This window comes from Peromyscus eremicus, chromosome 7 (genome assembly GCF_949786415.1).
Source record: "Peromyscus eremicus chromosome 7, PerEre_H2_v1, whole genome shotgun sequence".
NCBI lineage: Eukaryota > Metazoa > Chordata > Mammalia > Rodentia > Cricetidae > Peromyscus > Peromyscus eremicus.
The window spans coordinates 104,298,585-104,315,872 of record NC_081422.1 but is presented as its reverse complement, the minus strand read 5'-3'; the positions used below and the strand labels follow the sequence as shown (position 1 = coordinate 104,315,872).

The 17,288-nt window shown below is 39.6% G+C and overlaps 1 protein-coding gene across 1 annotated transcript in view; it reads right to left on the bottom strand.

The window, feature by feature from the left end:
• The window catches only part of Setd2 (SET domain containing 2, histone lysine methyltransferase), a 108,106-nt gene that overhangs the window by 36,031 nt on the left and 54,787 nt on the right, over positions 1-17,288 (bottom strand). The window contains exons 13-15 of the mRNA XM_059269092.1: positions 6,462-6,510; positions 4,498-4,678; positions 1,866-2,535 (exon numbers count right to left, since the gene is read on the bottom strand). Coding sequence (XP_059125075.1) covers positions 1,866-2,535; positions 4,498-4,678; positions 6,462-6,510 — 900 coding nt within the window. The remainder of the gene's footprint in view (positions 1-1,865; positions 2,536-4,497; positions 4,679-6,461; positions 6,511-17,288) is intronic.

Genomic DNA, 17,288 nt, shown 5'->3' with positions numbered 1-17,288 from the left:
CTTACTAATCAGAAATTTTAAAGATTTATTTTTTTTAATTATTTTTATTTATGTGTATGTGTCCGTATGAATCAATGCCATGTGTGTGCAGGGACCCTCAGAGGCCAGAAGGAAGTGTCAGATACCTTAGAACTAGAGTCACAAGCACCTGTGAGCCGTTTGACATGGGTCCTCTGGGAGAGCAGCAAGTGCTCTTAACTAAGGCAGCCTTCCAGCTCCATGCGGAAACTTTAATGTGTTGACTCCTACAGAGTAGAGCTGTGTTTGTTTAGCTTACAGACTGGTTCCAAATATTTGCAACAAACAACCTGATTTCAAATAGCAGCATCTAAATTTATAAAATAAGGGGCCAAATTTGACCTGTTTCTTAAATGCAAAAGCAATGTTTAAAGAATGAGAATTTGCCACCAGGAATATCTCACAGAACAATATCCCAAAGTAAATGGTTAAAAAAAAAATGCTGACTATATCAGCACCTGAGCTAAATAATCACCCCAAATCTTAACATTTATTAGTATAGTTAAAGAAAAAAATGAACTCCTCCCTCCCCATGTTCAATATTTTCTTTCCCTGTCTAAACCAGCTAATAATCATCTGCAGATGTAAAAATCAACATCAATAATAGGTATTTGTTTAAAAAAAAAAGTTGACTATGGTGGAAATACTTAGTAAGTCTGAGGGCAGAAGGCGGCAAACCTAGGCTACCTATGAAGCTACGGCCTCAGCACACCAATTGGTTATCCAATACTAAATGGTCAGCCCTGAAAGAAATATATACAAGCACCATACAGATGGGCAGGTTGTTATATATTCAGGAGCGCAATTACTAAAGAAAGAAGAAGAGACTGGAATTTGAATGGGGAGGTACAAGGGAGGGAAGAAAGGGAAGAAATGATGTAAACACACACACACACACACACACACACACACACACACACACACACACCTTAACAGGCTTTTAGCAGAAAGTACTTCAAACTTTAAGCCATTAACTGGTTTTCAATTTAAATGAAATAATGCAAAAGGCATACATATTTGTGAGACACAAAAAAATGATTCACTATTAAACCTCTTTACTTGCCGGGCACACTTGTGGTAGTGCACACCTTTTAATCCCAGCACTCGGGAGACAGAGCCAGGAGGATCTCTGTGAGTTCGAGGCCAGCCTGGTCTACAGCATGAGTTCCAGGACAGGCTCCAAAGCTACACAGAGAAACCCTGTCTCGAAAAACTAAAAGAAAAAAAAAAAAATACTGAGCTGTTGTTTAATGTGAAACTAAAGTGAAAAGTCAGTTTATGATAACAAATTTTTTCAAATGCCATACTAAATACAAACAATAAATCTTTGGCAAATTTACATTTTTGCATGTCATGGATTATTTTATCATCAAGAGTATCACAACGTGTAACTCTTAGTACTCTGTGTGTTGTTATGGAAGATAACAGGGTTTGAACAACATTTGGGAGGCAGAGGCAGGCAGATCTCTGTAAATTCAAGGCCAGCCTGGTCTACAGAGTGAGTTCCAGAACAGCCATGGCTACATGGAGAGACCCTGTCTTGATACCCACCCCTAACATTTTAAATAGTAGATAATCAATACAGATGCAACAGATCCAAGGTCTAGGGTATAATTCAGTGAGAGAATGCTTGATGAGTTTTATGCATAAGGCCTAAGGTTTCATCCCTAGCAAGCACCAAGAAACAAACAAAATAATCAATGGCAACACTTCTTCCTTCCTATCAGATTAATTAGCATCTCAAGTGAGATCAGGTCATCAACAGCAGGCTTGCTCTTATATCAGATTTAATTAGCATGGCAATAACAGACTTTAAAATATAAAGGAGAGGTTCCAATATTAGTTACCTGCACAATTGGCGGAGTTGTCTGTGAATAAGGAGATGTCACACCATAGACAGTTGAACATGTCTGTCCTTGATAATATATGGTTGCTTGAGACTGTGCAGGAGAGTACTGTTGTTGTACACTGACAGATTGTTGGTTTGAATCCCAAACACTATAATTCTGTCCTTGGACTGGGCCTGGAGCTTGTACTGGCATTACAGGAACATTGGAGTCTTGGTGTACCACACTTTCATTCTGAGCCACATACTGTGAACTGGAAACTTCCACAGAGGTTGCCACATGTGGCACCACTGGCACTGATGAAGGGGCAGCAAGGGATTCTGTAGAATGTCCTACCAAAGGCTGAGCATGCTCATAAGGAGCGGGAGAACACACATGGTCCATGCTGGGTGTGGGCAGAAGCACCTTTCCAGCATTAGGGTTGCTGGGATCCACATAAGCTTGCATGGGATAACCTGGTGGATAGCCAGCAAAGGGGTGATGAGAGGCATTATAACCCAGAGAGTCAAAGGGTAGTGGTGATGTCATCCCCAAGTTTTGCATCTGCTGCTGTTGCTTCTGAGCCTCCCTCTGTGCTACCTCCTGTTCAAATAACTTCCTGCGCTCCTCTGTAGAAAGTTTATTCCGGTCTTTAATTCGTACTTTCTTTTTAGAAGTTGGTGTATCATATCTACAAAGAAAACAATACCATAAAAGGTTACCAAATCATGGATAAAATCCAAAAGATTTATAAAACAGTAAGGCACTCATTGATATTTCTTCTCAAATCATGAAGTAACCACTAACCACATTAAGTCTAATTAATTTGGCATTGGCTAAAAGCCATACTCAAAATTAGTTAATGAGAACTGTTATCAAGGGCTAGCTTAAATTCAGCATCCAGCACTACACAAAGAAAGAAAGGGAGCTGGAAAGATGGCTCAGCAGTTAAGAGCCCATACTGCTCTTGCAGAGAACCAGAGTTCAGTTCTCAGCACTCACGTCAGGTAGCTCACAACTGCCTATAACTCCAGTTCTAAGAGGATCCAATGCTTTCTGGCATTCAAAGGCGCTCATTCATGTGCGTGCCTGTGTGCACACACATACATATTTTTAAAAAACTAATCTTTAAAATACATTGGGCTGGGTAATATAGCTCAGTGGTAGAGTGTGTGTCTACCATGTACAAGGCCTTGTGTTTAATTCTGAGGTGCCATTAAACAAACAAACAAAAAGCAAGAAGCCTGGCAGCCAGAACAGAACTCCCAGGAAATCCAACACTTGAATAATTCTATCTCTATTCTTAGTTAAACAGCCCCCTATTCTTCTTTAGAACTGAGGCTGATTCTGTAACCACAAATACTGAGATTTTAAAACTTTAACTCGATGAAACCCATGTCTTTGTAAAGAAGAAAGAAGAAAAGAAAAAGTGACACAAAGGTCCAATATCAATCTAATTCAGTTCTCCGAGAGTCCTAGAATCAGTCAGAAAAGTGCCTGCTATCCAGCAGGGGTATCTGAGCTGGATCCCCAACACGCACACAAAAGGCCTGGAGCACTAGCTGACAGCTCATCTCAGCACACAGGAAGGAGCCTAAGGAAGGAGGCTCTAAGTTAGGCCAATCACGGCAACATAGTGAGATCCTTTCTAAAATAGATAAATAATAAAATATAATTATATGTGGTTAAATATAAACTGCAACACTATTAATCCTCACATCTATCATTATGAAAAAAAATCTGTTTTAAGACTCATCAGTAAAACAACCCCCACCCTCACCCCCAACCCCTGGAGCTGAGGACAGAACCCAGGGCCTTGTGCTTGTTAGGCAAGCACTCTACCACTGAGCTAAATGCCCAACCCCCAGTAAAAATTTAAACTTACTTATCTAGAAGATACTAATTCCAAAATCCACTAGTGTGTGTGTCTGCCTATCTTTTGAGACAGGGTCTCACTATGTAACTCTGGCTAGCCTGAAATTTGCTATGTATAGCAGGCTGGCTCTGAACTTTCAACAGTCCTACCTGTCACAAAAATGTTGAGATTATAGCTGTATGCTACTGTGCCCAGTCTTAACTTAGAAACTGATTTTTGTTGTTGTTAAATAAACCTGTCTTCCATTTATTTATGTTATGCATATATGAGTAGGCACACCATAACACAGTTTTGAAAGTCAGAGAACAACTTGAGGGGCGTTTCTTTCCCTCATGTGAGTTCGGAGAAAAGATCTTAGGTTGCTAAGCTTGACAATGAGATCTTTGCCCACTGAGCGATCTCTGTGGCCTCATTTTCCTTTAACCTCTTTCAAAGTTTCACACACACATATATAATGAATTTTAGTGTGCACCCTCGCATTCATGCCCATCCTCCTCCTTCTGAAACCCTTCTTTTTCCAACGAGTCCTCCTACTTAAAAAAAAGTCTAATCTACTCTAGTTACTGAGCAAGCGGTGTGTGTATGGGCACCAGAGCTCAGACGTGGATGTGAAAGCAGGGTTCCTCCTTTCACCAGGCAGTAAACTAAGGACCATCAGGTTTGGCTCCTTGACCTACTGAGCCATCTCACCAGTCCTCCACCCTCAGTTCATGTCTGTCTTTGTGACCTGACTTGCAAACCTTTGGATTTGCCCAAATAAGAAAAACTCACACTCACCTGTCATCCGGCCTTTTTGTTCCCCGTTCATAGGCAGAAGAGGGTGGTGAGAGAGAGCCCCTTCGTTTCCTTTTCTCTTTATTCTGAATTGACTTGTCCGGGTCTCTCTCTCTTGACCTGTTAGGAGTCTTTGGAATGGTTTGATCTCTGAAGGCAGCAGCATCCCTTCCTCGTTCAGTTACTAGGGATACAAGTTATTTTTAAAGTTTATTTTAGTAGGAAAATAACACATATAATAAAACTTCTATCCAACACAAATGTATGGATTCTTCCCCTCATTTAGTACTGACTTTGAATTTAAAGGTTCTAGTTTTTAGTTGCTTGACATTGAGGAATGAAAACTAAATTCCTACTTCCTCATTCTAAGTCTTAAACTAAGTAAGAAGATTTCATATGCAAGGGAAAAACTGAATTTATTATATGAAAGACTGCTCCTGAAAAAAATGCAAGATCACCCTTTGCAGTTCCCCATGTCTAGATTAGACTAGATACTTAGAAAACATTGGAGATAACCCTCAGATATTTAAGGACTGGGTATAGTGCTAATGGCCTAATGTAGGTAACCCTAGACTGGCAGCCTCTAATAACTTTACATTGATGTCACTGGTTCTACCAAGAAAAAAATGCCCAGCACTATTTTCTTTCTTACACAAGTTCTTTATAGTCCCATGTAGGAAGTTTGGCTGTGAAAAGAAAACCAGTAGAACCTTAAAATGTGCAAAAGATATAACAACGGAGTGAAGAATACCACATAGGTCTTTATATTTAAAGTATAAAACATATGCTCATTGAAAATAAGGTAAAGGCCAACACACACACACACACACACAAAGAGGGGGGGTTCACTCTAGCAACACTGGGTCATTGCTAGAAGGGATTCAAGAAGCCATAACTGAATTCATTGCTTTAGTTCCTTAAAGTTTGTTAGAGACACGAGGCAGTAAAATCAAGAAACCACGACTACTTGAACTATCTCTGAGCGAATCCCTAACGATGATTCTGAGCTTTCTCAGTAGTCACTGACTTCTTGACAATCTGGTTAAGTCTTTTTTAGCCTTCCCTGGTAAAGTATACATATACATGCACACACAACTCTACATGTAAACAGCTAGGGGAAAACACTGCTCCACAGACCTCTAGGAATATAATACAGAGTTAAGAATGTCTACTTTGAGGTGGGAGAAATACTCAGCAGTGAAGAGCACTTGTGTTAGATTTCCAGAACCCACACAACAGCTCACAACCACCTAAAGTCCAGTTCCAGATAATCTGGTACTCTTTTCTGGCCTCTGAGGGTACCACACACACGTCACACACACACACACACACACACACACACACAGGCACAATACCCACAAAGATAAAAGAATAATTCTTAAAAAAATTTTAAGAGTCTGGCAATGGCTCAATAAGTACTTGGTGCTCTTGGAGAGGACCAGGGTTCAGTTCTCAGCATCTATTTGGTGTCTTACAACCTCCCCTAACTCAAGTTGCAGAGGCTCCTCCAGAGTCCTTTTCTGGCCTCCCACAGGCACCAGGCACTCACATGGTAAACAGTCATGTATGTAGGCAAAGTACATATACACATAACTCTAAAAAAAATTTTTTTTGAATGTCTACTTTAGGGCTCAGTGGTGGTGGACTTGTCTGGCATGTGGGGAACCCTAAATTCAATCCCCAGCACGGAACGAGCAGGAAAACAAACAAATAATCTCTATTCTACAGGGACAAATGAATGAAAGGTAAGTTACCAAAGTAATAACACAGGCAGTGTGAGAAACATCTCCTTTGGAAAATCCACTAAGAAAGAATATTGGGTGATTTTCCAAACTATTACATCCAATGTTTCACTTTTCTATGTATGTTTATTTCAAAAGGAAGAAAACTAAAGTTCCTTTTAGTTGCCTCCTCAGTGACCTAAAGAATTCTTAGAAAGCCACCTGCACAAGTATTCTTCAACCTACCTGTGCTCTCCTTCTCGGTTTGACTTTTCTTTGGAATTCGATACACCTCCTGGGGGGAAAAAGGTGAGTTAATAGTTTTGGATAAAGATATGGGTTCTTTGAAACTGATAGATTTCATGACACCATAAAGGTATGGGGAGGCAGGGAAAACACAACACATGGAGAACAGATTGGTTGATATTTAATTATTCTCTAAAATCTAATACATTTGACTTTAAATAAAACAGGAACTGGCCCTATGAAAAATGAGTAAAAGGAGATGTATGTGTACATATTTTACATTTACCAAGGTTGTATTATCACACTGGCAACATAGCAGAATAAATGACTAAGGCATTGTTTCTGACAAGAATCTACTTCCTGAGAATTCTAATTTCTGAATGCACTTTGCATATATATATATTCCTGTAAAAAATACAACAGAAGTCATCTATAGTTCCTTTACTGAGTATATTCCTAAGGATAATTCTAATGTCTCACCCACCATCCTCACTAAGAACAGTAATTCAGTTATAAAAAATAATTTGAAAATTACATGTATAAAGACAATCCCTGCTAGTCAGCATATTTTTTTCTGTGTTGTTTACTGTTTATATGGTGCTGGGGATGAAAACCAGTCTCTCTCACACACCCCAGGCAAACATTCCACTATTGAACTATGCTTTATCCCCATTCTCACATAACCCAGGAAAGCATTTCACTACTGAACTACGCTTTATCCCCACTACCACCACATCCCTTGCCATGCTAGAGAAACAATTTAGGGTCTTTGCATACACTGGGCAATTCAGTGTATTTTTCTATGGCTGCAAAAACCTTGCTAATGAACAAATTATCTACTTTCACACAGCTGCTGAGACCGGGGGTGGGGTGGGGGGTGGGGTGGAGATAGCACTATTATTAGGTCATCAATACTCCCAAAATGGCATCTAGTATTGTACCAAAATTGATCATGAAAAATGTAAACTGTTTTTATGTCTTGAAATACATTTACTTGCCATGTAATTCTGAAGAACACGCTTTGCTGTCTGACAATTCCACATTGTTCTAGTCCACCAGGCAGTGCACAGGCACGAGTTCTTACCCAGTTATTGAGTAAAGTAAGCCAATCAATGACAAGCTTACACATTCTCAATGGTACATGATACTCTCCCTTTACAACTGTGTAATAGTGACCACACCCATATTGCCTGGTTACCATCTGTGTAACCCAATTTTGAGAATATACTCTAAGATAATTAAACTCTTTTACATTAAAGTTAGATCTAGTAATATTTGGAGAAAATGAGAAACAGTCTACATGTTACACAAATGAAGAAGGGTCAAGATGAAATAGTCATGCAGGACATAGTGGTGCACGCCTTTAATCCCATCATTCGAGAGGCAGAGGCTGGTGGGATCTCCATGAGTTCGAGGCCAGCCTGGTCTACAGAGAGAGTTCCAGGACAGCCAGAGCTACATAGTAAGGCCCTGTCTCGAAAAAAACAAAAACTCTTATTATTATATTATATGCATGCTGACAGATTATCCAATCCATAATGATTATTATAATTTTATCTGTGCACTTCTCCTGTATACAGTTATGTTCTTAAATGTATCACATGCATTATCTAATTTAAGCTTCAAAACAAACCTCTAGGGTAGAGGAGGCAGCCCAGTAGGACAGTGCTTGTCTAGTAGGTGCTAGGTCCTAGGATCAATCCCAGCACCATTCAAAAAAAAAAATTGAGAAAATTCAGCTATAAAACAATACTGCACTTTATAAAAGGGCAACTTATTTGAGAGTTTAGCTACCTATTCAAGATTACAGTGCTATGAGGTCTAACTCCAACACACTTATCTGCTTAACTAGATGACACATCTTACAGCTGACAGCATTATTTGGGATAAAGTAACACTCTGAGATTAATGCACATACACACACACACACACACACACACACACACACACACACTTCTCCATTCTGTTAGCCCCTAGGTCCCTCCTATGTTCAGGACTTTTATTAGAACTGTGACTCTTTACACAGCTGCACAATGATTCCAGGAAGCCTTTTATATTAACAACACCCAAGACAAGCTGAATCTTTTGGTGCAGGTTTCAGAAATCTTTCTTTGTAAAAAGCTCTTCATAGAGCTGACCCACACAGTGAAAGCTGAAAACTACTCAAGTAGTTATGGGATTTTCTTAAAAGTTCTCATACCTCCTAGCAAGAGAGACTCTGGGAAAGAACTACCTATCTGCCCTTGGCTCAGGGCACCAGGCTCCTGGCTCTTCTTGAGCCGGTTTGCCTGCTGAGAAAACAGTTCAGTCTGCTCCTCCCTCCTCTTCGCGGGGATGTCTACAGTCATCTAGCTGCGGGTTGGCATCAGGGATAAAGGCAGGACGGAAAAGCTGACACTCCATTCTACCGAGTAACCAAACTTGAAGAAAAGTAAAGCTACTACCTCTCAGCAACCACCTGTACTATAAATTAATCTGAAGAAGTTTGACAACAACAACTATTTGAAAATACTATGTCAATCTAGGTACTCAAAAATCCAACATGTTCATTCATAAAGAATACTTAGAATAGATATATCAAAGGACCATTTACAGATAACACAGCTTCATTCTTTTCCACAGGATCCTGACATGAAATGTTCATTAAAAATATTATACAGACTTCAAAAGTTGGGAACTACCATTCTGTGATGGTATTTCATGTGCCATAGAAAATACCTTCAAAGATTACATCAACTGCTAATTTGAAAATACATTCTGAGGCCAGTAAGATGGCTCAGCAGGTTAAGGGTGTCTCCTGGGACTAACATAGGAGAAAAGAACTGACTGTGAAAAAAATGTCCTCCACATATGCACAGTAGTACACACACACATGATTTATTATTGTTATTATTATTATTTTTTTAAGTTTTGTGTATGTGTGTAAGTAGGCATGTGTACATGAGCACAGGTGTCCAGAGGCCAGAGGTATTGGATACTCCTGGAGCTGAAGTTATAGGTGGTTGTGAACGACCTGGTATGTGTGCTAGGAATCAAACTCAGATCTCCAGGAAGAGCAAGGGCTGTACATGCTCTTAACTGCTGGGCCACCTCTCCAGCCTAAACTACACGTTTGTTTGTTTGTTGTTTAAAATAGATTTCTCACATTCACAAAATAAACTACTATCACTGATTGTTGATAATTTAACTGTAGTAAATTATCAGTACTACCTAAAAATAAGCAGAACAAGTTTTATCAGTGTATACCCATGATTTGGAGTTGAGTAACTTAATCTTCCCCTTATGAAACCAAAACCACATGGAAATGGATTATCTACTCCCTCTTACTCAATTTATATATCAGGAGACTGAACTCCTAAAAATGAAAATAGACTGTATCAAAGTCACATGATATTTTGAAAGATGAGAAGGAAGCAGCCTTGTGAAAACTACTGTGAAATTTCTTAGGATCACCCTATCTGGTAAATAAATAGTTTTACTGTATTATCCTGACTAATAGGAAGTCCACCAGGACTGATGTCACAGTCACAGGTCAGTGAGTCTATTGAAGAAAATACTAAAATCACTTCATTTTCTTCATTCTAGTCAAGAGACTGGCATGTAAGACAGTACTGTGAGTTAGGAGACTATGGCTCTGTGTTCAACCCTTAATCTCAGAGAGGCCGAAAAGATTCTTACTTCCTCATTCCATCCAATATTTAGATATCATTCTTTTTTTTTTTTTTTTTGAGACAGGGTTTCTCTGTGTAGCTTTGGAGCCTGTCCTGGATCTTGCTCTGTAGACCAGGCTGGCCTCGAACTTACAAAGATCCGACTGCTTCTGCCTCCCAAGTGCTGGGATTAAAGGCGTGTGCCACCCCCTGCCCGGCTCTTTTTTATTTCTTTAGTGCTTAGGTAGTACTCCCACTAACACACACATATACACTCAAGCTGTAACTGTTGTGCCAAGAACATCTCTTCTTTCTAGCACCAGAACAGTGTCCAGCAGGTAGTCAATGCCCAATTGTTAAGTGGGTTAATAAGTGAAATTTTACTCACACAGTACTACATAAACTATCTTAAACAGTAGGGTGGTGACCAACTGTAGAGAGCTACCTGTAGAAATCTAGTTTGCTGATGTAGAAAACAAAAGTATCAACTACAGCCTAAAAGCATATATTAATACTCTTTTTCTGTATACTTGAGAAATACACTGCCTACCATGAAGGAATTCACAACATAGTAAAAACTCTAGGAATTGGTGAATTAGCACACCTGCCATCACAGGACTTGGGAGGTAGAGGTGGGATGATCAAAAGTTCAAGATAACTTTAGCTACATAGAAAGTTCCAGGCAAACCTGGCTACCTGAGACTGTTGAAAACAACACACACCCATAAGAACGGCAGAGACTTGGTTCATGCTAAGTTTCATAAATATTTTCACACCGCTAAAGAAGAGGTTATTACTATATGTACATTACATGCAAAACAGACTAAAAGAGGTTAAGTAACTATCATGGATCTGAGATCATCCAAGCCTAGATTTTGTACAAAACACAAACCTTTTTGTTTTATGGAGACAGGGTGTCCCATAGTGCAAGCTAACCTCAAACTCAGTGTAGTTGAGGATGACTTTGAACTCCTAATTCTCCTGCCACTACTTCCAGTGTGTTGGAATTATTTTCTATGACAGAAAGGCTACCTCATCATTTTCATTCTGTTTTTGCTTCTAACCATAAAAATTTTTTTATTTAAATAGAAAAATCTCCAAATAAACTAACTCAGATTTTGCCTGGGACCAATGCTCAAATTCATCCAATCTTTATTATACCACAATATTTCTGAAACAAAAAATCCTAGAAGGCAAATTTAGAGATGTCTACCTGAATGTTTTATCTTTAACTTGAAACAAGAACTATCCCAAGTCGGTTATTAAAGTTGAGGTATATGTTTATGTGCCAAGACATTTCTAGTTTTTGTGAAAATGTTTCTGCATTTGGGTATAATATTATCTATTATACATATAAAATCTATATACACAAAGAACCTAGAGTAAGAGAAAATAAGCTCTGGCTTTAAAAATGTGCTCAAACAGAACAAAGAATCAGACTTGGACCCTCCACTTGCAAGGCAAGCACTTTACCAACTGACCCGTCTCCACAAAGCCCCCAATCTTTTCTTTTTCAATATAGAGGCTTGCTTTGTCAAATGAGAGGCTGAAAAACAAAATTTAAAGGATAAATTTCAGAAGTTCTACATCTTAAAAAAGGAAATTCAACAGGTCAAAGGAAGAAAAGATAATTCCGTGGGAGAAAAAAATACAAAGGTGCTGAATAGATGGCTCAGCAGTTAAAAACATGTACTATTCTTGAAGAGGACCCAAGTTCAATTCCCAGCACCCACATTATAAATGGCTCAGAACCTCATATAACTCCAGCTCCAGGGGGTTTGACACCTCTGCCTCCTCAGGTATCTGCACTGACATACACATATACACACAGACAAACACATTAATGATACATTTTCAACTAAAAAAAAAGCAAGAAAGAAACAATATTAAGAAAAAAGCTATGGGCTAAAAGACAGTCATTTTATCTCATGGCAATAGGATTTGGAGAAACTACCACAAGAACTGAAATTGCACGGGACGGGCAGGAATGCAGCTCAGTTGGCAGAATGCTTGCCTGGTATGGACAAAACTCGGGCACCACACAGTCAGGTATAGTGGTGCACTCCTATAATCCCAGCACATGGGAGGTGGAGGAGGATGATCATAGATGAGGTTCACATCCTAAGCTATGCAGTGTGTTTGAGGCCAGCAGAGATAAATAAGAAACTGTCTCCAAACAAAACAAAACAAAAACAAACCCAACACACAATTATCTTTTTCTCATAGGTCTGGGCAATAGGGTGGAAACTGAAACCAGGTCCTTCAGCATGTCAGAGGTATGCTCTACCACTAAATACACTGCCTGGTCCAGTATCTTCATTCTAGAGGAAAACTTTTATAAATGATAACTATATATCTGCCAAACAAATGGGAATAAATTAAAGGCATTTCTTAGATCTTCCAGAAGACGATGCTAAAAAGCCTCCACAAAGACTGTAGGTTGAAAGACTTAAGTTATAAATTCTGTGTCACATACACTAATTGTCAATAGTATGTACTGCACCATACTAGATAGTTAAAAATTATTTATCTGAGAGAATGAAACATGAGTTTTGGAATATTAAGTGAATCCTCTAGCACTTATTAGGAATTCAACATTGTGAAACATTTTTTATGTAGTTATCTAAGAGATAGTATCATATAAAATATCTAAAAAACACTCAAAGATTGCTTTTCAAATGAGTCAAATTTTTGAAAAAGGTTGTATTAAGAATAAAAGTATCAAAAAAATTAAAAAAATTAAAAAAAAAGAATAAAAGTATCCCTGAAGCTATTAGTAGAAATTAGTATTGCAACACGAAGCATCAGCTTATGGGAGATTTTGCCTTGAATCCGAAAAAGAAGTGTGAGAGAGAGAGCCAAAGGAATGCTGAAAATAGACGTATGAAATTCAGAATCCAAATCTTTGGCTAACCTGAGAGATCTATAATATGGAAAAGTCTTAAAAAATAACAATGACGGCTGGAGAGATGGCTTAGTGGTTAAGAACACTGGCTGCTCCTCCAGAGGACCCAGGTTCAGTTCCCAGCACCCACACAACAGTTCACATCTGTCTGTAACTCCACTTCCAGGGCTTCTGACATCCTCACACAGACATGCATGCAGACAAAACACCAAAAAAAATTTTTTAATTATACTAAAACAAACAAACAAACAAAAACAAAACGTGGGGGTGGGGGTGCACACCTTTAATCCCAGCACTTGGGAGACAGAGGCAGGTGGATCTCTGTGAGTTCGAGGCCAGCCTGGTCTATAGAGTGAGTTCCAGGACAGCCAGGGCTATACAGAGAAGTGCTGTGGGATGTCCTGTATGCTGTAAATATATGGTGCTCTGATTGATTGATAAATAAAATGCTGATTGGCCAGTAGCCAGGCAGGAAGGATAGTGTAGGCGGGACAAGGAGGAGGAGAATGATGGGAGGTGGAAGGCTGAGGCAGGGAGACGCTGCCAGCCACCACGAGAAAAAGCATGATGTGGCAAGGTATAGATTGATAGAACAGCTAGCAAGAAGCCTGCTGCATCCATACAGTTTATAAGTAATATGAGTCTCTGTGTGTTTTAATTGGGTCTGAGCGGCTGCAGGAGCCAGGAGAACACACGAATACTCCAGCTATAGAGAAACTCTGTCTTGAAAAGCAAAACAAAACAAAACAAAAAACAATGTAAATATGGGTACTGTAAGAAATTGCCACCAGGGGCTGGAGAGATGGCTCAGAGGTTAAGAGCACTGTTTGTTCTTCCAAAGGTCCTGAGTTCAATTCCCAGCAACCACATGGTGGCTCACAACCATCTGTAATGAGATCTGGCGCCCTCTTCTGGCCTGCAGGGACACATGCAGACAGAACACTGTATACATAATAAATAAATAAATCATTAAAAAAAAAAAAAAAAAAAGAAATTGCCACCAAAAAAAGTTACACAGGAAAACAAGTTGATTTGAAAGAAAACTAAGATGAAAGAGAGGAAAGCCTTTGTTTCCTCATTCTTGTTTGTTTGTTTTTGGTTTTCTTGAGACAGGTTTTCTCCATGTAGTCCTGGCTTCCTGGAACTCACTATGTAGATCAGGCTGGCCTTGAACTCAGAGATCTGCCTGCCTCTGCCTCCCTAGGATTGAAGGCACACGTCATCACAACAGGTTGTTTTCTCATTCTTAAACTGTTGAACACATTACCTACTATTACTAAATTGCATGACCTGCCTCCCCCCACCAGCAGTTCCTAAAAGTACTTGGAAGCGTCTCATAAAACAATAAGAGTACTTTGATAAAACATCCTACCTATTAGGAAGGCTGAGGCAAGAAGACTGAAAGTTCAGGACCAGCCTAGACTACAGAGTGAGTTAAAGACAGCCTGGGCAATGAGTAAAACAAACCCTGTCTCAAACCAACCTACAAAAGGGGCTGGGGATATAAACCAGTGGTAAAGGGCTTGCCTACCATGTACAATGTCCCTGAGTGCTTCTCCGTACCATCCTTCCCCCACAACAACAAAAATCACAAACGAGCTGCTAGGAATATATTATAAAAGGTGAATTATAATGAAGTATAAAACAATTTCTAAAACATTTTGGAAAAACTGAGGATATAGTGAAGTGCTTGTCTACCATGTACAAAGCCCTGGGTTTAACTATAAATGAAATAATTTTTCTAGAAATGAAAAAATACTTAAATACTGACTATTCCTGAGCCAAAGCACTTATCAGAACAAAATAATGTATGGTATCTGTTCTGTAATAAGAGGTGTATTTCATATTAAGTTTTGTGCATGCGTGCATGTGTGTCTGAGCACACAGGAAACACAGGTCAACCACCCTGCTATCTTCCTCTAGCTCTCCACCTTTTCCCCCTTCTTTCTTTTTTGAAGACAAGGTCACTCACTGAATGTGGGGCTTGCCAATTCAGCTATGCTGGCTGGCCAATGAGCCCCAGGATCTGCCTTTCTCCACCCACACATGCTGGGGTTACAAGAAAATTCCACATGTCCCACTTCTTTTACAGGACTGACACACTCAAGTCCTCAGGCCGTGCAGCAAGCACTTGACTCACTGACCCAGCGTCTCCCAAGCCCAGCAGGTGCATTCTGAAAAGATGGACGATTTCTCCTCAGTGGCCACCAAATTTCTTTTTCCTAAGCACTTTCCTAAAAGACAACAGCAACTCTGCAAGAAGCAACGAAAGACTGAGCAGTCCCAGGGTCGTTGCTGAAGACTAGACAAAAAGGAGAGGATAAAGAGATACAAAATATGAACAACAAAGACATGGAAATTGAAGGTAAAGTACCAACTTCAAGTAAAAACAGAATCCCAAGAAAGAAGGAAATAGTTTTAGAAATAGTGACAATATGCTTTGCAGGACTGAAGAAATATAAAATACTTCTGACTACAAATGTCAAAAGAATAAAACAGGTAATTAAAAACTATGACTTAATAAGTCTATCCCTGGGAAACTGCTTGTCAGAAAGATTTGACTGGAAAAAATTACAAAGAGGACTTTGGGGGCCCTTGCTACCAAGTCTGATGACCTGAATTTGATTTCTGATACCCACGCGGTGGAAGGAGAAAACTGACTCCTACAATCTGTCCTCTGGTCTTTCACATGTGCACCATGGCATGTACACAAGCATAAGCATCCACATGCATGTGCGCACACATACACCCCACACGGAATAAAGAGCATAATAAAGGCGGCTTTGAAGATAACATGCTCATCTAGAGACAGAAAGTAAAGTGGCAGAGGGGAGCAGCATAATGTGCTGCCCATTTTTATTCATTCATTCTTTATTTTGGTGCTGGGCTGAACCCAGGGCTGTACATGCTAAGCACGAGTTCTACCACTGAGCTGCTCTCCTGGCCTCATCGGTTTATTCTTTTAGAGGCCTCTGAACAGACATTTTTATGTCTAACTCCAGATAACTGAGCACCCAAGAAGTGAAAAATAAGTAAGGGGCTGGAGAGATGGCTCAGAGGTTAAGAGCACTGGCTATTCTTGCAGAGGTCCTGAGTTCAATTCCCAGCAACCACATGGTGGCTCACTACCATCTGTAATGAGATCTGGTGCCCTCTTCTGGCCCACAGGGATGCGTGCAAGCAGAACACTGTATACATAATAAATAAATAAATAAATAAATCTTTTGTTTGTTTGTTTGGTTTTTTTTGTTTGTTTTTTTTTTTCGAGACAGGGTTTCTCTGTGTAGTTTTGGTGCCTTCCTTTGAACTCACTCTGTAGCTCAGGCTGGCCTCGAACTCACAGAGATCCGCCTGGCTCTGCCTCCCAAGTGCTGGGATTAAAGGCGTGCGCCACCACCGCCCGGCAAATAAATAAATCTTTAAAAAAAAAAAAAAAAAAAAAAGAAAAAGAAAAAGAAGTAAGGTCCATTCTCAGTTTTCATCTACTAAGTACCACCTGTCTCACTAAAACAGATGACAATATCTGCACTGGTCAGAATGTGGTATTACAGATACACAAACACACACACACACACACACACACACACACACACACACACACAGTATGTTGATTTCCTCTGAGAACTACCACAGAGACAGAGTAGGAAAGAAACATTTCACTATATGCACTTTATAGCACATACAAGAATGACCTTTCTCAAACAGAAAACATCACGCATCTCAGAAGCAGCTCTAGGTATAGTACCAAAGGATTGGTCCTGCACACTGAACATGCTCCTGATGAAGACCTGGTTCCTCAAGAGGCAACTGCTTGGCAGAGCCCTTACTTCATTGTGCATTGACTGAAGCTTGTTTTTCTCACCCCACCTTCTCAAGCTCTGCCCACCTTGACTACAATTAAATGCTTACTTATATATTTTATATAATTTATATACTTATATATTTTATTCCATATGTATCTGCTGGGCTTAGGTTAAATCATGAAGCATTGAAAGGTAACAGTGAACACAGTTTCTGCTGTCAAAGATTCAAAGTCCAGTACCAAATACTTGTACAGGAAAGAAAAAAAAAAGCATATTCAAATAGAATAGCAATCACTAATGAGTAATCAGAGTCATGATTAAATGTTTCTCCAATTTTAGATTTGTTTTTCTGGCCAATAAATGCCTTTAATCCTAGCATTCAAGGCAGAGAGGCAGGCTGATCTCTGTGAGTTCCAGGCCAGCCTGGTCTACAGAGTGAGTTCCAGGATAGCCAGGGTGACACAGAGAA